This window comes from Episyrphus balteatus, chromosome 3 (genome assembly GCF_945859705.1).
Source record: "Episyrphus balteatus chromosome 3, idEpiBalt1.1, whole genome shotgun sequence".
Lineage (NCBI taxonomy): Eukaryota > Metazoa > Arthropoda > Insecta > Diptera > Syrphidae > Episyrphus > Episyrphus balteatus.
The window spans coordinates 126,800,301-126,824,645 of NC_079136.1; the positions used below are offsets into that span (position 1 = coordinate 126,800,301).

The following is a 24,345-nucleotide window of genomic DNA, read 5'->3' on the forward strand; positions in this document are numbered from 1 at the left end:
GTTAAGTCTTTTTTTTTGTGTTTTATTGGAAAAAAAGTTGTAAGGTAACAAAAATTTAAAAATGTTTAGGGTAACCATGCACCAAAACCTTCCAGCTGCGTATGGTACGTAACATAGCAATTCCCATTTAACGTTGAAATACAATCCTTTTGTCTAAGTTGTTAGATAAAGCATAAAACATACAAAATGTTATTGGCGTGGATCACTGTGGCGTATACGTAATGTTTTTTTTTCTATTGAAAAAAATATACAAATTTTTAATTTAAATATTCCAGTTTTTTTTGGCTTTATTAGTATTTTTTTATTCCAGTGAACAGAATCCACATTTTGAAAAATCTAAGATCTAGAAATTGATATTTATAAAAACTCTGAATGTAAAAATGTAAGAAAAATAAAATATTTCGATTGCAAATAATTCAGCAACCAGACGAGCAAGAAACTTTTGGTTTTCAGTTATGAATAGAGTTTAGAAAGGCCTTTCTTTTGATGTATCACTCGATCGAATTGGAGGAAATTTTTGAAAATACCTATTTTTTAGACAAGGGGTTCCCCTTGATTTTTTCTCGAAAATCTTAAAAAAAATAGATTTGTAACTTTTTGACCTAAATGGATGGAAATGCTCATAGTGAACTCATATCTGTAAACCAAAACTTGTTTCGAGACCTTGATCCGAAAACATCTGCTTCCGGATGTAAAATTGTAAGAAAAATAAAATATTTCGATTGCAAAAATAATTCAGCAACCAGACCTGCGAGACTCTTTTGGTTTTCAGTTATGAATAGAGCTTAAAGAGGACTTTCTTTTATGTATTCGGAGGAAATTTTCAAAAAGGCGTATTTTTTAAGCAAGGGGTTAACATTTCTTTAGTGGTATTGCCTTTTGCGAAGAATTTACAAAGCCTCCAATAGTATCATTGTCATGTAAAAGTACATTCCTCTTCCGCACTAAATTATAGGTCCATTCCATTCTTACAAATTTGGAAATATTTGTTCTCCTCCTCCTTCCCAGTTTCCAGAAGTCTATACGTGGTAGTTTTTTTTCTTTTACGTCCTTCTAAATGTCCTCCGAAAAAAATGAAAAGTAGTTGTGTTTTGTTTTTTTTTTTTCTTCATTAACTTATATTTGTTGTCCGAAGCTAATATTTTATCAACTAAAACTCTCAAGAGCAAGAGCATCACTACGCCCACATCTTCCTATACTGAAATTTCACATCATTATTGCAAATTTTGTTTACAAAAACGATTTAATTGGCATACTACTCGAGCCATTCCGTGACATTTGAAATAGAACGTACAGGGCTGAGATACCAAGACCAACTCCACCGCCAACAGCACATTTTCTTAGACCAGCTGAAAATAAAGAAAAAAACATTTTTGTTTAATTAGATATCCCTTATTACTACAGGTAAAATAGTACATAAAATCAACAAAAAAAAAACTGTTACACTCATGAAACTTATCAAAAAGTTTGCTTTTCGGATAAGAACCAAGGATGAAAAAAAAAATTGGGTGGAAGGGTGATTATTTTTTCGCGTACAAAATATAGTGACAAAATTTTGCTGTGGAATATCATCATTTACACATGATTTTAAGGTATTTTTTGATGCTGAATCTAATGACATAAAAATAAAGTTAACACTTTCTTTTTTTACCGATTAAAAACAAGGGTGCTTGATTTTTTACTTCAACAGGTAAAATATTTTCGAAACCCATGATACACTGATGATGAAATTCGGGATGATGGTTTTAGATAAAGCAGGAACAATGGATTCATAAGGTTCTTAAAAACATTTTTGGTGAAAGGGTGTTTTTTTTATGGGTTGAGTTATGTGTGAGAATAAATTTTTTTTAATTTGTTAAACTAAAAGAATTAAGAATCTACAGAGTCTACAAAATTATCTTGTTTTTTTTTTTGGAAGAAATGATGAAATTCGGAATAAGTAACAAAAAAACAGGGCCAAAAAATGTTACATCAATGAAAATTGGTATAATTGTTTAATTTTTAAAAGAAACCAAGTATCTAAGCAGTCTATACAAATATATTAGGTGAAAGGATATTTTTTGGAGAAATAAGGAAAATCCGCAATAAGTCCGATTAAATCAATGGTAAAAAAGGTACCCTTAAATGTTATCTTTCTCATGGGAATTACGAATAAAATAAGTCTATACCTACATTTTTGCCATGTGAAAGGGTGTTTTTTTAGATTTAGAGAAAATGTGGGTATATTGAAAAAAGTAACTAATAAACGTGGTAGCCTATTGAAATTCAGCAATTATGTTACTATTGAGATTAAAAACAAGAATCTAAAGAGTCTATAAGAATAACATGTTTAAAAGGATGTTTTTTTTTAGTGAAAACAAAAATGATGGGCCACTTTAATGAGTTTTGGCAAGAACGTTGAATTTTGGGATAGAAAGCAATAATAAAGAGTTTTCATAAAAAAAAATTAGGTGAAAGGGTGTTTTTTTTTCGAAGAGACAGTACAATCTATAATTGATCCCAAAAAGCCAATGATTCGTTTTATTTTTGGTTTCGATAGCAAATTTAACGTTTATACTTAAATTCGTAGGCGTTTTACACGAATCATTGGTTTTTTGGGGCCAATTAAAGATTTCACTGTCTCTTCGAAAAAAAAAAAACACCCTTCCACTCAATTTTTTTACCTGCGATATAATTACTATAGGGCAAGTTTAGGATTCGTAAAAAAAAAATTTTTTGAACCATTATTAACGGTACCTGCCATAGAACCGTTTTCTTGATTTCTGTCTTTCTCATCAACGATTAAGCCGACCCCAGATAAATATTTTTATAGAAGCGCAAAAGTAGCCGTAATAAAAAAAATTTCTAAAATTTTTCAAAATTTTCAGTTTTGGATTTGTTTAAAAAATTTCAAAATCTTTTTTTGAAAACAAAATTTTTTGAAAACGAGTTGATATGTTTTATTGAAAGTTTGTTTTTATGTGTCAAATAATATTTTCTTAAGATATTCATACCTGTCGACTACTTTAACCACTGGGGCATATCTTAAGATTCTGTATAAACCAACATAGACGACCGGGTGGAAAATGGTATAAAAACGCTATCATATATGGCGAGTCAAATACGATACCTTTACTCTCATACCTTTTCGACCCTGGTTACGAAAAGAATTCGTTCTTTTAGTTATCATGACAACCCCCTGATTAGAAATGTATATACAGCTAATATTGAATTTGCCATTGAAGATAGGTATTATGCATCTCCAATTAGCTTGGCGAACCCCTCGTCTTCCCAATTATTCCAACTTCATGACAACGAATTCCTCTCTGACTTCTATGGGAGGGGCAATCCTAATGTATATAGAGGCTAATGGATGGAACTCAACTCATTCAAACACTTTTTGTGGCTTTTTTTTTAATTAAAATGTTAACACACTTGAACAATTCCAGATCTCAAAAAATTTTTTAAATAATGTACAAATTTATAAACTTTATGAAAATTCTAAATTATTTGCTTTATTTTATTAAATGAACAATGTACAAATTTTATGAAATATTCAAAACCTTTTGCTTTATTTAACTAAACTTTATACCATGTATAATGAAAACTTATGTAATACCTTTTGTGGTATGATGCATTTATCGACTCGTGTCAATGAGGGGACTTTTGTGTCCTTTTTGGCACGAGTCGATATCTGCCTCTTGTTAATTTGTTAATTTTTTTATCTAGTTTTAAGTACCCAATCACAATATGTACATTCTGAAAAGTGCCCTGAGCAACACTTAAATACATATGTAACTAGTCAAGTTATTTATTACTTTGTCCACAAGATAATGTAAATCTTTTTATAAAAATTTGTATGTATAAGCTAGACCAATTCCAAGTCAGCAACAAAACATAGTATTAGGTTTACTACTTTTATAAATCAAATGTTAACAAAAAAAAGAAAGTCTCAATAAACTTAAATTGAAATTGAAAATGAAGATATTCATACCAAATTTTATTTGAAAATTTTCTGAAATTTTTTATAAAGAAAAAACTAATTAAAAAAAAAACGGTTCCTACAACTTTCGAAAAAAAATTCTTTGTTATATAAGTAACTAAACTGCATACTCAGTTTGAAAACTTAAATCATTCAAAAGGGTATTTTTGTTGTTTTAAAAACAATTTTTAATCCTTTTTTGCAGTTCTTATAAAATCAATGACAAAATTGAATTAAATTTTATATTTTACATATGAACCCTATAAGAAACTTCTAAGCTGCTTTTAGGATAAGAGCAAGTAGACTTTTTATAGACTTTTTTGATCCTTGGTTCTTATCCAAAAAGCAAACTTTTTGCCAAGTTTCATGAGTGTAAAAGTTTTTTTTTAATGGCTATTTTACCTGTACTTTTTGGAGGAGAATTGAGAGAAAATTACCTGAAGATTTATAAAGAAAACCAGTTGCTGTGCCTGCCAAAACTGTATTGAGCTCGTCATCCTCTCCTCTGGCAAATTGCAACAGCACACCAAATGCTGAATACATCACAGCCAAAGTTCCAAGAGTATTGGCAGTTGCTGATCCTTGTTTCATCACATGATTAAGAAGCCTATGGGAAAAATGCAAGTCTTTCTAATTCAAGAATTAATTTGTATTTCTTTAAGCTTACTGTGTTCTCCTTAATTTTCCAGTTTGTTGCAAAGCTGATGTTGTTCTCATGCCGTTGTAGAAACCAGCTACACCACCAATACCAGCTCCAACCATAACTGACGATCCAATTTGTGAGAAGGCCAATTCAAAACGACCTCGTTGTTTGTTGGCTCCTTCGGGGAAAATAAACTCTGGCTGAGATTGTTGCATGAATCTTGGGTCATAGTTGAGGTAAGGTGATGAAAAGGCAGGTATTGTTGTACGTGCGCGAGTTTCATTGCCATAAGAAGAAGGTGCTGCTGTTTAAAACAAGAACACATGTTTTTGAAATCACAAAACGAAATTGCGTAATTGTTTTGAGGAAATACTTACAAGATGATCCTGTATCTAATGACAATGGTTTATTTAAATAATCATCACTCATTTTGTTTGTTGTTTTTCTGATTTGTTTGTTATACAGAAATTTTTAAGTATAAATTAATTTTTTCTTCTTTTACAAGATAAAAAAAAAAGAAGAAAATCGAATTTTTCCGTCCGGGTAGATGATTATTTTCCTCACGAAAAATGTCAAAAGAAAAGATGACAGTACGGATGACAGGAGTTTTTTTGTCTTATCAATTATCGTAAGGTTGGTACCAGTTGTTGTTGCTTTCATTCACGATAGGTAATTTTTTAAATAGAAAAAAAAAATGTTTTTTTTAAACAGCAAAACTATATCACGGTAATTTTTGTTGATGCTTTCCAAGATTATCGCAACACACCAATAGCTTCTGTAAACTAAAAACTTAAAGGTAATTACTTTTATAGAGCATATACAGAGCTTTATGAAAATCTGAAATCGAACCTTAACCGAAGAAAGCTTGTTTTTATAGAACTTACAGAAGTTTTATCTTCGAAATGACTTGGTTAAAAGCTCAAGACCTCAAAAAATCTCTTGGTATTTGTTCTTGGTTTTGATAAAAAATAAAATTAAAACTAATTAAAAAAGAAACTTAATTTTGTTTTTAAATTTTTTTTTCTATAGGTAATAATTTCGATAAGACTTGTATTAAAGAGCTATACAAGCTCTTCCAAAGCTATTTCTGTCAAATCTTATAGCTTCGGAAGAGCTTCGTTTAAGCTTCTTATAGATCTTATAAGGGCATGGTTATAAAAGGTTATAAAGGGTTCAACTTGTATAACGTTCTCCTTTTACCATGCCCAACCCAACTAGCACAACAGCTTCTATAAATTGAAATCTCGCAGGTTCTACTTTTTATACAGCTTGTATTGAGCTTGCTTCAGGATTTAACTGTTTATAGAAGTTCGGACTTGTTTAACAACTTCTAATAAGTTGTTTAAATACTATTAAAGAAACTTAAACGAAGAAAGCTTGTTTTTCTTATAAGCCTGTTTAATGAATTTATAGAAGCCTTACGGAAATTACCAAGTTTTGTATTTGATTTTTGGTTTTGATATTAAATAATCTAGCTCGGACACTTTTTGGTTTTGAAGCCTGGTACGCTGCTCGCGCTAAATTTTAGCTGAGATAAAATTCCCATACAAGTTATCGATAACTTGTATGGGATCCATTTTATCTCGGCTAAAAATTTTCGATAATTTGTATGGGAGCTAAAATTTAGACATTGAATAATTTAGCTCGGACATTTTTTTGCTATTTGAACTGATTAAGTTTTGGATTTCATAAATGAATATACTAGGATGGCCGAGTGGGTAGAGTGGTGCATTACCACCAAGCAGATACGAAGTTCGATTCCTGGGTGTGGTAAAAAAAATATATACTTTTAAAATTATTATTAATAAATATACTAAAAATTTATGAAATGTTATATATAATATCAGATCAAAAGATAAAATTCATGATTTAAAACAAGTTAAAAAAGAATCCTTTTTTGTTTTTGTAGTTTTTTTTAATTTCGATAAGACATGTGTTAAAGAGCTATACAAGCTCTTCCGAAACTATGTGTCAAATCTCAAATTCGGTAGAGCTTCGGTAAAGCTTCGTTTAAGATCCTTATAGAGAGTAAAATTTGTATAACGTTCTCCTTTTTCCATGCCCAACAACCTTACTAAAGTTTAAAAGAAGCTGAAATGTAGCTTTTGTAATACCTTAACCGAAGCTGAAATGTTAGTTGGGAACAACCTTACGCCCCTGTTCTTTCCCACAGTCACAACTTATGACAGTCACAAAAATTCTCAAAATTGTGATCTCCTATGGGGAACTTTCACCGAATGTCAGTTCTGGTCTGGTGAAGATGTAAACACACGTTTTTGTACTGAAAAATAGAATTTTTTTTTTTGTAAATATCATTGGAAAAATGTTAATTTACCAATGAGAAAGAAGTGGAAAAGCCCCATGGGGACGCTCGGGATGCTTATCCACTTTCAGTGAGTGACGTGGGCAAAATCGAATGAAAATAAAACGGTTCAGAAGCTCATCAAAAGAGCTGTTCCATTGGCGGTGGTAGTTTACTCGTGAGTAGAAATCTACTACAACAACTACACATTCCTATCTCCTTGAGTAGAAGATCATGTGTTAATTCTAGTACTAGATCTACTCATGAGTAAACTACCACCTCCAATTAAACGGGGCTAAAATTAGCTCCTATAAGGGCCAGTTGTACAAATATTTAATCCGTGGTTCAGAAACTTTTATCTTCTGAAATCGGTGTTAAAGTTGCAGTTTATCACTGGTTCAAGGTCAATTTATGTTAGAATAGCTGTCATGCTTAAACCAAACTTGATCCACTGCTAATCCACCGAAATCGGAGAGTTTAATTCCTGAACCGAAGCTGACCCATGTTTGTACAACTGGCCCTAAAAGCTCTAATAAATAAGCAAAAGCCCAATATGCCCAAAAAAGACCCACTCTATGACCACTCGAAATTAAAAAAAAGGCTATTTTGCAAAATTAATTTATAACAAACAACCCACTGTGATCTAACCTCAACATAAAAAAATCAATTTTTTTAATTCACAATGCTCAATAACCAAATGTCAAATCAAAAGAAAACACACGAAAAAAAAAATGTTTTTATTTTTTTTTATTATAGCAATTCTTCTTTCATTCGACTAGTGCATGATTTTTCGCTATATTTTTTGCCTATTTCTTCTCAATTTATCGTCAGTGGTCGTTGGTTACGGTTCGTTGTCGTTGTTTGGTTGTGTTTAACAAAAAAAAAAAAAACATTTTTTTCTTCAATTTTTCTACCTCCCCAAAATAATATATAAAACATACAAAGAAAAAAAAAACAGCGAGAACAAAAAATTCCGTTTCTCGAGAAAAAAAAAACAACAAAAAAGGAAATAAAAAAAAAACCTTTTAATTTGCCGAATTCAAAAGCAAATCAAAAAAACTACTCCTACAAAAAAAAAAAATCTAATCAAATCACAATCAAATGGCGTCAAGTGATATTAAATTGTCAAGACTATTTAGACTTGCACAAAAATTTAATAACTTTTATTTAACCGGTGAGTAATATTGTTAAGGAATTCCTTCTTCTTTTTTTCTAGTTAACGTTTTTTTTCCAATTAGAAAAATTTTAAAAATTTTATTTAACAGCCGGGTTTCGGGATTCTCTTCTTATTTGAATGCAATCGCCCTTTTTTGTAGTTTGCTTTTTTTTGCTCTAACGCATTCCCAACTCAACTCCTTCCTCATCTCTCATACTCTTGGTTTGGTTGGCCTCCTCTTAAAAAGCTTCCATCCTCTGCTCTAATGTATCACAAACAACGACGAACCAGAGTCTTATCGATTTGTCCAAGTTTTTCTTTTCTGTGTGAAAATAAAAAAAAAAAAACGAATGAATTCCTCTCTTCCCAAAAATATGACCAAATTGAATGCGAATTATATTATTTCATAATAACACAAAATAAATATGTAATTTCATTGAACTATAATAATTGGCTCGTATTTGAGTCTTTTTGATTTGATGCGACGATTATGAAATCATTTTGGTCGTCGTCGTCATTAGTTTTTTGTTTGAGAGATAAATGTCTCGCCAAACTAGGTACAATGTTTCATCTCTCTAATGGAATCAAGGTAACAGTTTTTTTTTTTTTTGGTCTTTTGATTTTGGGGGCGCAGGGGGGACAAAAGAACACACACGAGTCGTGTGTGGACGACGTCGAAGGTGACTACAACACGACGACCGCCGACCGACAAGACCAAAAAGTAGAGAAGACAAAACAGCAGCAGGAGAAGGAGGAGTGTTTTTGCTTAAAATTTTGCAGAAATATATCTCCTTCGATCACAGTCTTGTGGTGCTCTTATTCTTCTTCTACTTTATCGTCTTCTTGAAAATCTATTTTTTTTTTTTTTTAATTTTATCTTCCTCTTGGCCTTTGGGTAATTTTTTTCGTCAACAAACATTCTTTTGCATTTTTGCATATTTATATGTACATATTTTATTTGACGTAACATGTTTTTTTTTTTTCTTTGTGCTTTGACACATAATTTGTTTATATTTTTGTTTCTATCCCCACCACCGTCATCATTCATCGCCATTATCAAGAACAACATCATCGTTGCGCGGCGACGATTATATACGCGGCCTCGCTGCTCTCTGCTCTACCGGTCGCAAATTTAACCGGCTCCCAACACAACACACAGGATCTCTAGTCCATCTTGTGATTGGACATATTTATACACTACCGGTCAATAGAATAGGTTCACCCTATAAAACGATAAAGAATTGAATTTTGCACTTTGCACTAAAAAGCCGAAGGAAATCCCTTTTTAATGATTTATATTCAAGGATATCTCTTTTTCTGACTTATTTATAAAAAAAAAAGCTAACTCAAGTCTTTTAAAACAATAAATTAATACAATTTATTGCAATGCTCCATGAAAAAGACCTTTTTTCACCGGTCAATAGAATAGGTTAATAATAATAATAACAATTAGTTCGTTGAACTTTTTTAACAATAACAATTTACAAATTTTTAACAATTTTTCTGTTACGTGTTTTAACGTTCTTGCAAATTTACAAATTTAATAATAATTTAAATTATTTTTTAACTTTAATTAGGTTTTAACTATTTTGTAAAAAGATTTTAAGTTTATTTTTAAAAATATTGGGGGCAATTGTAAATACAAATTTACCTGGAAATGTTTCCCATGTTTTAAGAATGGGAACAAAAATGATCATAAAAAGTTTCCCTCGGAATTTAATGGTATTAGCCATTAATTTTCCAGGGGAATTTAGCTGTCATTTCATACGATTTTTTGTTGCCTGGAAATAAATTGCGAGGGATATAGATGATCGCACAAAAATTCCGAAGGAAAAAATATTCCGAGGGAAAAAAAATTCCCCTGGAGAATCAGAATAGGGCCCATTAAATCTTGATTCGTTTTTCAAATCATTTGGCAAGCTGTTGAAGACATTGAGTCCTGCATACATCAAAAAGTTCATGGTACTGCTTCTGTTGCATCGGATTGGTCTGATGTTTTGATTGTTTCTGAGATTATATGACTGTACTTCAGAAACCATAATAATGTTTTCTTCTAAGTATAAAGGCATCATTTCGTTTTTTATTTTGTATATAAATATCATAGTATTGAAAGTTATTAGCTGATCAACATTCATCCATCTTAATGCCTTCAAACATTTGTTATATTGGTCTATATCGGTTGCACTTGAGAATCGATCGGATTGACTTATTTTGTAGAAGCTACATACGTTGTTTTCTTTGATTTTGGCATCCATATAAGATTGTCATTGTCGAGCAAAAAAAGAAGTGCGGTAGTACTAGGGCATTGTAAAGCATTATTCCATTGCCCACAGTTAAAACAGATTTTATACGTTTAAGAAAACCAACTTTTTTTTTAAATTTTTTGAACAAATATACTTGGCATGATCTTTGAAGTTTAGATCAGTGTCTATTTTAACTCCTAAGTAGGTACTTAATGGTCTTAACACATTCAATTTGTCAATTGTGCCCTTAATTATGAAAGTGGATTAAGTCACTCCTAAAAATGGCACCAAATCTAGCCTAAAAATAATTATTATTTAAGGGGTAAAGTTTATTTGAAAGCTAAATTGCAGTAAATAAACTTCTTTATTGCTCCTCTAGTGATTTCATAAAAGAAATATAATTAAATCGTTATAAGAAAATTATTATGTACATTTTTCTTCAAACAATGCAAAAAGTGACTTAGTCCACTTTCATAATCATGGGCACAATTGTTTATGTATACTGAGATGGGGTCACAAATTTTTAACTTCATACACTTAGTTTTATTTACATTAAGTCTCAGTTTATTTGCTCTTAGCCACAGGTTAACATTGTCTTAGTCTGCATTTATTTTTGAACACTTGTCTTTTAGAACATTACCGGTAATGTTATATTAAAGTGTCATCAGCAAAATAACACAACTTTACAGTGTTTCAGAGTACATTTAAGATCGTTAATATAAATAATACTTCACTAACTTGTCTTATTTTGGAAAAAATGAGACGAAAACAACTAAATTGTTAATGTTAAATAGTTTCTATCTTCTTCTAACTTTTTCTTGTAATTCTTCAGGCTTCTTTTATTGGAATTTTTAATTATACTTCGGTCTACAACTTGCTTGGCACTTGGACTATCTCATTTTCCCTTAAAAACCCTCACTTTAAACCTATTCTATTGATCGATAAAAATAAGCTTTTTTTTAACATTCCAGAACAGGTTATACATTTACCGTTACAATAGTTTTTCAACTACCACTTTCTGATTTATAGTTAGGAAAAAAGACATTCTTTGAAACTGTATTCTCGAAAGAGTTTTCGTAAAGCTTTTTTTTAAGAGAAAAAAGCTCTCCGTTGCCGTTTATAAGGTGAACCTATTCTATTGACCGGGAGTGTATGTACAAAAAATATGAAGATTTTGTTTTAAGCTCGAAAAGAATTCTACAACTTTTATCTAGATTTTGTTTTATTGATACTAAAAAAAAATGTTTTGGTTGATTGGTAGGTTCATAGGTATAATACATATATAGCGCATGATGTTTCAAACAAATAAAAAAAAAAAAAACAAAAAAAAAAATATATTAAATCCGAAAAAATCTGGTAAAGAGGTCTTGGCAATCTATTTACTTATGAGTTTTTTTGTTGTTGTTTTAATTTTGTATTTTTATCGCATTTTTATTCGAAATATAAAAAAAAAATTGCGGAAATTAATTTGTGGCAGTTAAGTTAGACGAGTTCTATTTTCTTATCAATTTAAAATTAAAATTTTATTTAGACTAAGGTACATTATAGTGGTATACATATATTATGTATAAAGTTAGGACAAGGTTTTCTAGTTAGATATAGGTACGTATTTATTGTTTATTGTCACGTGAAAATACTTAAGTTCATTGTATTGTTAAAAAGGTTTTTTTTTTGTTTTTCTGTTTATTGTTTATACGAGGTTCTATGTACAAATAAAAAATATAAATTTTCTTCATATATATGTACGTACATCTGAGTACGTATTTGAAGTTAATGTTATCGACAAAAAATCATCATCATCACCACACATGACACGAGTGTTATGAAAAAAAAAAAAAAAAAAATGAATCTCATTTATGAAACGTGCGCCACAAAATTCCAGTTGAAACAGATCAGAGGCGTAGTTGTTATGCTTGGGAGCCCAGACTTACACTTTGTAGCTTTGTGAGATTTGAATTTGTTAAACGAACAATTTTAACGGTATTAATAAAAATAGAAAACCAGAGCAATTATTGGTATAAAAATCAATAGACATGAGGGTATTATGGCCATGCGGCTGTCTTCGTCCTGTTTGTCTATGGACAGAGTTTAATTTTGTATTAGTTTATCTGAAATTTGAGTCATATCTATTGATAAAATCTGATACAAAAAAATATACATATATTGCAGAATTTATTTTTGTTTATATTGTAGTTGGTTTTCATGTTCACTACCATAAAACCGTTTATTTTTTTTATTATTTTGACAAAACATGTCTCACAGGAAATAAGTGTTTTTTGCATGGTACATCCTAAATGAGCCTTTGATGAGGCAAACGATTCTACGATGATTAACTTCGTTTTGCCAGATTCTTTACCAGTTAAGATTCTTGCCTTTGTGTTAATGTTGTTGCATAGACTTGTGACCATGAGAAATGTTCTATCCTTTTGAAACATCTAACGCAACAGCAATAATTTATTTTAATATATTCATGTTACCAGATGGCTTTTTACTTTTTGTTAGAAAAAAGAACAATACCTATGTAAGATAATTGGGCAGCCTGAAAATTTCATTGAAATCGTTGCATCCATTTCGGAAAAAAGAGTGTGTAGATTTTTTTAAAAGTACATACTTCCAAAATCTTATACTCGCCTACAAATATCTGCTTCCGAATGTAAGAAAAAAAAATATATTTCGATATTTCGATTGCAAATACTTCAGCGACGGGGCCTGCAAGAAACTTTTGAATTTTTTATATATTGTACAGCTGTGTTCAAAATAATAGTAGTGCCTGCATCAAAATAACATTTTTTATAATTACGGTGCTTCTACGGTTAAAAATTTAGTTTCTTTGATGTCAAAGTTTGTAACGGTCAATTACTAATAAATGTATCATAGTTTTAAAATGAAAAAGAAGGTTCCAAATAATTTTTCATTGACTTTTGGTTGTTCTTTCTAATTTGACCTGTTCAAAATAATAGTAGTTAAAGTTATTTTTGAAGAATTTAAAAGCGGTTTATAACATAGAATATTTATTTTTGGTTTAAAAGTAAGTACTCATATAATATGAACAATTTTTCAACAAAAAACGATTTGTTTCGGTTTTAATCTATTTAAAGTTCGAAGAGCAAAACACTGCAGTTCGGATAGCGGAAACTTTTACGAAAGCTGCTTGAAGAAGGGAAAACCTACTTGGAAATTCAAGGTTTTATGAGGATGCTCCCCTGCAATGGTAGCCAATGCAATAAACTCAACGAAAAACCCCAAACGCGCGGTAGAAAAAGAAAAAAGACCGTCGTAGATGACAGGCGTACTGTCCAGATGAGCAAAGTTGAGCCTTCAGCATCGTCGTTTCGAATCCAGAAGGCTTTAAGCCTGGATTGCAGTGCAGTGAACATTCGGAAGCGACTGTTAGAGATTAATTTGTACGCTTGAAGTCCACGAAAAGTTCTGTGAAACATGTTAAAAAGCGTATCCAGTTTGTAAAAGATTACATAAACTGGCCAGCGAAGTAATAGCGTAACATATTGTTTACTGATGCGAGCAAATTTGTCCTCTTTGGTGGTACTGGATCTCCAGAATACGTCCGATGTTCCAAAGTATACGACGGAAAAAGTTAAACATGGAGGGTCGAAAATTTTAGTATTTTAACATATTTCTTTGTTAACAACGGTACTTTATGTGAACTTCAAGCGTACAAATTAGTCTCTAACAGTCGCCTCCGAATGTTCACTGCACTGCAATCCAGGCTTAAAGCCTTCTGGATTTGAAACGACGATGCAGAAGGCTCAACTTTGCTCATCTGGACAATACGCCTGTCATCTACGACGTTCTTTTTTCTTTTTCTACCGCACGTTTCGGGTTTTTCGTTGAGTTTATTGCATTGGCTACCATTGTAGGGGAGCATCCTTATATAACCTTGAATTTCCAAGTAGGTTTTCCCTTCTTCAAGCAGCTTTCGTATAAGTTTCCGTTATCCGAACTGCAGTGTTTTGCTCTTCGAACTATAAATAGATTAAAACCGAAACAAATCGTTTTTTGTTGAAAAATTGTTCATATTATATGAGTACTTACTTTTAAACCAAAAATAAATATTCTATGTTATAAACCGCTTTTAAATTCTTCAGAAATAACTTTAACTACTATTATTTTGAACAGGTCAAATTAGAAAGAACAACCAAGAGTCAATGAAAAATTATTTGGAACCTTTTTTTTCATTTTGAAACTATGATACATTTATCAGTAATTGACCGTTACAAACTTTGACATCAAAGAAACTAAATTTTTAGCCGTAGAAGCACCGTAATTATAATAAATGTTTTTTTGATGCAGCCACTACTATTATTTTGAACACAACTGTATATGTATGTATAGGCCTGCTCATTGTGAATTCATATCTGCAAATCAAATCTTGTGACGAGACCTTGATCCGGAAATATCTGAAAATATCTGCTAAGAAAAATAAAATATTTTGTTATAATCTTTGAACAACAACAACATCTTGAAGGTGCTACCACCAAGTGTTTATGGCTAGAGTTACAGTACTATTTCCATCCGTATATTTATAATATTTCGTTGTCAAATATCGAATATCTTCTAATCGGTTAAAGCAATCAATTTGATGCCAAGCAATTTTTTGTAGAACGTTTAAGCCCCTACAAGAATATATCTTGCTAATTTGAAAATAATGAAGTTTCAGTGAATTAGAAATTTTTTAAAAATATAAAATGTTTTTATATTTTTTTTTAACTTTGAACTCGAATATCTTTAGAATGGTTAGATTAATGAAAAAAGTTAACAAGACCTTTTTTTGTGGAGCAATCAATTTCCAACAAGAATATGTCTTGCGCGTTTGATCATTATAATTTTTCAATTTGTTACAAAATTAAGAACAAAAAACGAATTTTTAAAGATTTTCTCGATTTTTGGACTTTAAATATCTATTCAACGGTTTGATAAACGAAAAAAGTGTATAAGGCCTTTTTTGTAGAGCGTTCAATTTCCTACAAGAATATGAAAAGAAATTTGCTAAAAAGTCAATTAATAAAAAAATTATTTTTTTTTAGTAGAAGCTTGATGTAAAAATGGAAAATTGAAAGCGGAGGACCTTCCCATTAATATAAAGAGCTCATATTTGGTGTGTATAGGGGTCTAGCAATCGATTTTTCGGAGTACCAAATCAAAAAAAAGAATTTCGATTTTTTTGACCCACCCTAATATACATACATATATGGAGTTTTTAAATCCAAATTCTAGTTTAATGTTGTTTTGACATTTTTGAATATTTGATTTGTGCAATAAGAAACTGCGAGTTTTTATTTTTATCTTAAACTACAAAAGTAAACAATACAAACAATTTTAAAATAAGAACTTTCATTTTTAGACCTTGCAATTTTTTTTAATATAATATGTTCATATGCAATATTACATTTTTCTGCCTTTTTTGTCGTGTTTGAGTCAACCATCAACTACTCTTTCTTACTATACAAAAAAAAATATACTTTGTAATATTTAATCAAAAAAAAGAGAAACCAAGTTGGCAAACACCACTTACAATAAGTCAAGGGCTTGCAAATCATATTCTTTATAACTTTCTTCAACCATCAAGGATATCAACATCACTCAAATTTTGCACCACTTTAAAATAAACTTAAAACTTTTCAATATCACAAGAGGAGAGAAACTTCTAATATTTAAATCCTAGTTTGCAATACTCAACCGCTTTTGGCAAAGTTTCATTAACACAAATGATGACTCACACACTAATATAACCTTCATTCAATCCACATTTGAAGCAACAACATCGTACAACAAAAGTAGGACGATCCATTAATATAACAGCGTTCTCAAGAACATACAGTCGATTGAAAATGCTTCCACAGCATACACTTAAAAAAGCAACACCAAAGTAGTTCAAATGTTTTCTTTTTTTTTCTACTTCTTTTTTTCTGAATAAACTTGCTGAACTATGTTTATAGAAGAAGAAAAAAAAAAGAGGTGGTGATTCCAACTTGTAAAGTTGATAAGGTTAAAAAGCGATGATGATGCGTTGGATATTAGAAGAAAAAGGACGCACCTGGTGCATAATCAATATCCATATCCATACTACACATATTACTGTGTAATCATAAAATGAGAATATACTTTAGTTATTAATGTATGTTAAAATGATAAATCAATTAATGGCATTCCATGGGTTTTGTGATATACCTATGTATTTTTTTTTTTTTTTTGTAATTATAACCGTTACATATGTTTTATCATATCGTATCGTATTTGGGTAATCAATGATGTAGAATTTATAACCCCTTAACCAAGAGACTAAATCGACTAAATGAGTCATAAAAAGAAAAAATAGAAATATATACTCTGGAAAAGATAAGATATCACAACAATGGAACACACACGAGAAAGCTTAACGCCATACAATACTGTCCAGGGCAGAAGCTAGTGCATTGGGATGGAAAAAGGCGACAAATTAAATCGAAAAAAGAAAAAATATTTTCCGTCTCACATAGAATATCAAATCAATTTTACTTTTCTTAAATTAGTTAAGAAATACATGAGTATGGAATTATCAGCATGCCAACATCAATATTTTTAGTATATCTTAAAAACTAAACAGTGCCCACTTTTTGAATATAAACAAAAGACATTTTTCTCTTATAGTAATCCTGGCAAAAATGAATTATTGTTATATTTTTGTTAAGCTTGGTTAAGGGGGGAAATCCCTCTGAAATTTTTTATTTTTGCATTATTTTTTTGTCGCCTAATTAATTCATTTATCAACCGAAGAAACTATTTTCAGTGGTCTTAGCCTTAAATGAAGCCTCAAAAGTCCCTAGATAGTCCCTAAACCCATGCGCTCCGAGCCTATCACAGTACAAAAACAAAAACTTTAAACGCATTTTTCTCGAAACGCGTTTTTTTTTCCGCGCCGTGCAACGTAACTCAAAAACTAATGAAGCTATCGACTTGAAATAAATTGTAAATTACTCGTTAATTCATTGGCCGTTGCATGAACCTAAAAGTTCAATAAAATTTGTACAAAAAATATTTTTTTAACAATTTGTTTATAAATAAAACATTGGGTTTTTTCGTTTTTTTTTTGTCTCTAATTTTTATTTTACACTAAATTGGAAAAAAATGCTGTTTTTGATTATAAATAATTTTCTGAACCTGGGCATTGCACGGCGAAAACTCGAGGCGTCAACTTTAAAGAGCTGTAGAGCCGCCATTTTGTTTCTTTTTTACTTCAAAAAATATACTTTTCCAAATTTCTTAATAAAACACAAAAATCAAAGTCTGGCATTTGTCATTCAACAGAAACTCAAAGCTATAAGAAAAATGATTCAGCAGCGTCTACGGTTTAAAAGTTTTTTTTTTTAATGAAAAGTTCTAGATCATGAAGACAATACAAGAAAAGAGCTTTAAAATCATATTGGATTTTGAGTTATTTCGTGAAAAAAAAAAAATATTTTATTTTCCATAGTTCTCACGAAAACACAGCTAGCATTATTTAAAAATAGTTGAATCTTATAGAAAATATTCTTAGAGTACTTTTCGATGCTGGATCTTATGGAACTAAAAGCAAGACATTATTATAAAATAGTTTTGCCTTGTTTTTAGAAGAGAAATAAAAACACTTAATTATTTGAGTTTTTTTTTTATAAATCTGAATTTGTATTTAAAAAAATGATTGATGTGAAAGGACATACGTTTTGTTTTAATCAATGCTTCTTTTTGGACATTCTTTTCTATGTTTTGTACAAATTTTATATTGATGATTTTATAAAAATCCAAAAAGTAGAATAAGCGTTTGGGGCCCATTGGTGCAGGTAACACAAAATTCTCGATAGGTGTAGTATTTTATATCTTTTTGGAAAAGAATTATAGTGGCCTTAGTTCCAGTTTCATTTAGTATGCGAAAAAATTGTATTCTTCTCAAATAAAAAAGTGATGGAGTTCCAATTTTCGTATAAGTGACTATTGTCTCGTTGACATTTTTAGAAATTTGATAAATTGTATAAAACGTTATTCAATATTGCGATTCTCCTTGCGTGAGAATTTTCGAGATGACGAATTTTTGAAAAATTCGAATACCCTAAGCAGGTTATTTAGTTAAGTTAGTTAGTTATCTCTCGCTTCTAATGGCCTAGGTTCGTCTTCCAAGGTGAATTGATTTTTTTTCTTTTTTTGTTAAATTAAATTTTATTCTCAGCTGTCGACATGTCATCAGAAATTTGTGACTTTTAAAGCAATGAACTCTCAAGCCTTGAGCTTTGCATAGCAAATGCAACAAAGCAAATAAAACTTGTTAAAAATATATGTGGATGTTTGTTGTATTTCTAATTGTGGTTAGATAAATAATAAAGAGTATTGCACTGAAATAAATGTTGCATAACTTTAATATTCTCACTAAATTAATATATAATAGCAATATTTACTCATACATTTTCGCTCAGATATTAATTTAGCCACATTTCTTTTGTTTAAGAAATTATAATAAAATTCAAAAAAAAAAAAAAATAAAGCTGGTTTCAAGTTTAAGGCGATAAGTTAACACTCATATATCATATTAATCATCATTGAGAAAATAAACTTTATTTACTATTATTATTTTTAACAAAATATACATAACTAATATCCATTAATACTGAATTTGCAAAAAATTATAAAATTATAACTATTGTAATGGGTATAGAAGCAAAAGTTTAGCATCTCTTGATTTTTGCATAAAATGTAAAAATTGAAATTAATTACTTTCAGAAAATATATCTATACAATATCTCAATAAGGAATGTATTGAGAATTGAGATGATACGTGTCAAATGTACCCCCCCTCCCCTCTCTACTCCGGGACAGATATATCTTAAACGTATATTGTAGTTTATTTGATGATTTCACGATCTATCTTATCTGTAAATACTTAGGCCAGAACCGTAATGTGATATAATTTTAATTGTTTCTTTGAGGTTTGTTTTCATGCAAATAAATCTTAAAGACTGAAACCTCTCATACTGAAATTGAAAATTGCAATATTATACTTTTTTGTTTTGTTTTTTTTTTTTTTTTATTGTTTATAATTTTGAATGCAAAACAGACTGAAAAGTGTTTATGTATTGCATTTATGAATGCGTCATATTTGTTTTGATACGAAAAATTATTCATATACTCGTAATAGTAAAGCCGCTTGAAAAAAAAAAAAAACTTGTGGAATGCTCAACTCAGTCAGAGCTTGATCGCTATATTGCAGTTTGAGAATTATCTCCGATTATTAACGTTTCGCTTTGACAAAAACTATTTTTTAACTTATGGTGGCAGTATTCGTCAGTACTGCATTGAAAAGCCTTCTCCAATTTAGCACCTCAAGCTCCATCGGGGATTAGGTTTCCCTTTTTTTCCATATACCTTCTTAGAGTTGAAAAATTTACAAGCTGGAGTTTTTCGTCTACGTCTTCATTTTAATGCCCAGTTTTTTGACGAGTGACACATCATTGAACAACTCGTATCATTTATGACAAGGATTAGTTCTTCTCATTGCTGGATTTGATCGCCATAACCAGCTTGTTAAAATGGTATCTTTTAAGCATTCCTTGTATGTATATGAACACTTTTAATGATACATATTTTCATTCTTTTGAAAAAAAAAACGTCACATCTGACTTCTGGTTAAGTCAACTCTGTATATCATGAGCTTAACACTTTTTCTATTGTTTCTCTTTCCTGAACAGACAATATTCAGGAAAAGTCGTTGAAGATCTCAAATATATTAAAAAAAGCATAAAATTCTTACTAATTTAAATTCTTCATCTCTAAACTAGACTTGGTTCAGCTTTAGACTAATAGCGTTTTCGTTTGGGAATTCTTAGAAGCGTCCGGGACTGTCCGATCCGGAATGCCAAACGATCAGAGTTGGATACTTTTTTTTAATTCTGAAGTTTGGGTTTCTTTGTATTTGTGAAACATCAAATGCGAACGTCTGATGAAAATTTTGTTTTGTTTATTTTTTTTATTATCATTAAGTTATCTATTTTTGTTTTGTTTTCTTCACATTATTTTAATATAGTTTAAAGTTTGTGCATAGTTAAAAATCTTAAAATTAAGAAATGAACAACAAAGAATAACATTTCATTACTTTGACGTCTTAAGTGTGAACATGTGTGCGTGATTCTGGTTTTGATTCTGCCTCAAAATTCGGAATCGATTTTCTCTTCTTTTCAGAATTAGAACTGTCATTGAGTGCCAAACGATCAGTTTCAGAATCGTTCGGGAGAATTCCGGACAGTCCCGGACGACCAAACGAAAACGCTATAAGGCTCTAGTCACCCCAAAACTTTGCTACCGGAAGAAAAACATCTAATTAAGATTTATTATGCCTGACACTTGTATTTCTAAATTTAAATGCTCCAGATTTCTTACTTATCTCTCTGAAGTCAAAGTTCATTCAGAAAACAAAACTCATCAACCATGATTTCATATTTCATTCATAAACACAAACAAAAATTAAAATTTCTCTTCCCGCCAAATATTTATGATTTAATTAATTTTTGTTTTTATTTTGTTTCTATTTTAGGATTTCAAAAAGGTGAAATTCGTCCATTCCTAGTTGAGGGTCAACAAGTTGGTCTAATTAAATCGGATATTGCCAAACATTTGCTTAAATATCCTGAAGTATTTTGTATTCGTGATTGTGAATATACCAAGCAGGTAAAATATATAGATTTTGAAAATTTCCTTGATAAGATATTTAATATTTTTTTGTATTTATTTTGCAGGGAATTGTCGAATTGAATCCAGCATTTCGTGATTATTCGGAGAGAACTGAAAAACTTGACAAGATCTTACGAGAAATAAGATCGAATGATATTTTTTCAGCTCTCGAAGGATGGCGTGATGAAGTAAGAACATTATAATCATTCCCCATTTTTGAATGGATCATTAATTCTTTTATGTTTTTTAGTATTACGAAGTAAAATCATCAGATTTTCGAAGTCTATTAAAAATGGATCGATCAGCAACATGTCTATTTGGTGTACGTAAATATGGTGTTGATATTAATGGCTATGTGCGACATCCAACACATGGCATATGTATTTGGCTACAACAACGTTCCAATACGAAAGAAACTTGGCCTGGCAAATGGGATAATATGGTTGGTGGTGGATTGTCTGTTGGCTATGGCATCCATGAGACAGCCGTTAAAGAAGCTGCCGAAGAAGCGTCCATTCCAAGCGATCTCATTAAGAATTTAGTTTCAGCTGGTTGCGTTTCGTTTTTCTTTGAAAGTGATCGTGGTCTATTTCCAAATACCGAATATGTTTTTGATTTGGAATTGCCAATTGATTTTGTGCCTCATAATGCCGATGGTGAGGTACAAGCTTTTGAGCTGCTTCCAGCTAAGGAGTGTATAGAGAAAGTATTTACTCCTGAATTTAAAACAACGAGTTGCCCAGTAGTTATTGATTTTCTTATTAGACATGGATATATTACTCCAGAAAATGGTAAGAAAGAATTTTTAATTTTTTTTTTTTTTTTTTTTTTTTTTTTAAGTAAAGTTAAACTAGAATTTCATACATAATGGGTCATATGCATACAAAATAGTAAATGCTTTTAATTGAAAAATTGTTAAGTATGAAATTTTTTATCCACATTTCGTACACCTAGTTTATACTTATTAATTTCATATTGCTAGTATTTACTATTTTTTATGCATACGAGCCAATATTGAATATTTAAAGCTTGAAAGTGCAGCATCAAACGATTCTATACAACTTTGAGAAGCTTATTCGCGAAGAAGCAAGTCCTAGTGACAAAGAAATCTCAACCACTCTTATATGAGTGTAGGTAATTTGCATGAATGGAAGGGATCTACTAAAAAGTTTCCACTAGAGTGATAAACATAATGGTATATTAATATACAATCTTCAAAAAAAAATTTTTGAACATAATATTTTTGTTTATTTCATAAGAGACTATGTTTCACAGTTTTAAGGAAATTTGGCCTCAAAGTCAAAATTATAATGGGCAAGAAAAAATGAACACCTTTTAAAAATAAATATCTGAGGAACGAAAAAAGGTGTCAATATTTTTTAAACGAAGTTACAAAGAACAACATTTCTTCAACAAATTAATACCTTTACGAAGTTTTTGTCATTTGTATTAAGAGAGAAATCATCATTAAAATGAGTAAATGCATGTCAAAGTACTATTTTTTTTATTTTTTAATTTTCGATCTAAATAATTACAATGCATATTAAGAAATGAAAAACTGAAAGCGTTTGGAATGCCTTTTCCTAGTTTTTACATCCAAAGCCAAGAAAAAAAAATTAAAAAAGTTATCAACTTTGACCTGCTTTATAAGACACATCACTAAGCCAAATTGAATATTTTTTTTTCGATAACTTGAGGTCCAAACATTTGTGAATCCAGTGATCTTAAAAATATTGCATTATAGACCCACCCGAAAAATGAATATTGCAAGCACTTTTGCATAAACGGGCCACAGTACGTCGAGTCTGATCGACTTAGCAGAGATGCACTTTTTTCACGACAGTCACACATAATTTAAAGACCTTTCCCATAATACTAATCAATGCTGTGACTAACACCCAAAATCTGCTGCGGGTTCTCGGTCTAATAGTATTTCCAAATTCTGATGTTTGTGGCATAATTCAAATAAAAATGTTCATATTCTTAAAATCAACAAAAGCGAACTTATAAATCGAAACAACACCTGAGTAATTAAAAATACTGCAGTAAAAGAATGAAATACAATACTTTGATTCCAGTTAAAGGGCATACATCTCTTCTTAGTTTGCGATCTTAACTGAGCCATCAAGATTTTACTTTCCTCAAGTAACAGCTTTTGTTGCTGTAAATAAAGACAATTTGGCGAATGCTTAAGTGAAGAAAAATCACAACTATGAATTCCGCTCCTAACCTTTTCACACATAAAATAGAAAAATGGACCGCTATTTAATGCTACCACAAATCTAGTTTTACTATACTTATTATTGATTTTATCCAAAGAAAAAATTAGTAATTTTAATTATGTTATTATTTTTTTTTATTTTAGAACTTCATTTCACACAAATAGTGGAGTTGCTTCATGTGCCATTGCAGTCGCTGTACACGTACAAATCAAGAACTGAATCGAACATCACCGAAAATGGCCACTTAAAGAACAACAATTAAAAATTAGAATTTTCTTATAGTAATTAGCTTTGTATGTATATTATTTGTTTCATCTTCCTTATATGTTTTTAAACTACAAATATTATTATATATATATATAACTTAGTTTCAGTATTTATTTTGTTTTTACTTAAATTTACCATTGACATTGAGGGCATAGCCCTGATAATTAAAAATATGAAATATTAATAAAAATTCAAATAAAATTAAATAAACAAGTTTTTAGACGTTTTTTGTTTTCTTTTTAACGAAATAAAATTCAATAAAATTATAAATATAAATTAATAAAACAGCAACAAAAAAAAAAAATAAAAATATTAACGAATACTTAACCAAAGTGCTCAAAAAGTAGCGTTCTTACTTTTGTTATATTTAAATTTAAAAATAGTATGCAAATTAATTATAAATTATACATATATAATATTAATAATAATAATTATGCAATAGATTGTAGATGTAAAAATAATAATAACAATAAAAGTAAAAAAAAAAACAATTTCTTCCGAACCGAAGCTAAAGAAAAAAAGGTAAAAACATAAAATTATATTATTATTATGTCACCTATATTTATATATCGCGATTTAAAAATAAAACAAAAATTAAATAATAATATTTATACTTTATATATATTATATTTGTTGCTGCACACAATAATTATTAGTGATGATGTTATTTTCAAAAAAAAAAATAAAAAAATATATTATAGAGTATTGCTTTTAATAAATTCTTTTTATATAAAACAAAAAATATATTTGTAATACATATTGATTTTTTTTTAATTAAAGTTTAATAATTTTATTATTGTGTAAAAGATGTTGGTATTTGATATTCCTATTAAGTAGTTGCATATTAAAAAAAAAAAAA

At 29.9% G+C, this 24,345-nt stretch overlaps 2 protein-coding genes across 4 annotated transcripts; one reads left to right on the forward strand and one right to left on the reverse strand.

Moving 5' to 3' along the window:
* Positions 1-1,111: 1,111 nt before the first annotated feature.
* On the reverse strand, positions 1,112-5,185 carry LOC129916868 (mitochondrial import inner membrane translocase subunit Tim23). Of its 3 annotated transcripts, XM_055997061.1 has the most exons (5): positions 4,982-5,184; positions 4,629-4,908; positions 4,399-4,568; positions 1,257-1,349; positions 1,112-1,198 (listed from the first exon to the last, which is right to left on the reverse strand). In XM_055997061.1, the coding sequence occupies exons 1-5, from the start codon at positions 5,031-5,033 to the stop codon at positions 1,194-1,196; spliced, it is 600 nt and encodes a 199-aa protein (XP_055853036.1). In that variant the 5' UTR covers positions 5,034-5,184; the 3' UTR covers positions 1,112-1,193. The 3 variants fall into 3 exon arrangements, with proteins under 3 accessions (XP_055853036.1, XP_055853035.1, XP_055853034.1); XM_055997060.1 differs by having other exon boundaries at positions 1,112-1,349; positions 4,629-4,905; positions 4,982-5,185; XM_055997059.1 differs by having other exon boundaries at positions 1,112-1,349.
* A 2,536-nt stretch (positions 5,186-7,721) lies between these two features.
* On the forward strand, positions 7,722-23,706 carry LOC129916870 (uncharacterized). Its single transcript, XM_055997064.1, has 5 exons — positions 7,722-8,080; positions 20,861-20,994; positions 21,063-21,185; positions 21,248-21,788; positions 23,363-23,706. The coding sequence occupies exons 1-5, from the start codon at positions 8,008-8,010 to the stop codon at positions 23,479-23,481; spliced, it is 990 nt and encodes a 329-aa protein (XP_055853039.1). The 5' UTR covers positions 7,722-8,007; the 3' UTR covers positions 23,482-23,706.
* The last annotated feature ends 639 nt before the right edge of the window (positions 23,707-24,345 follow it).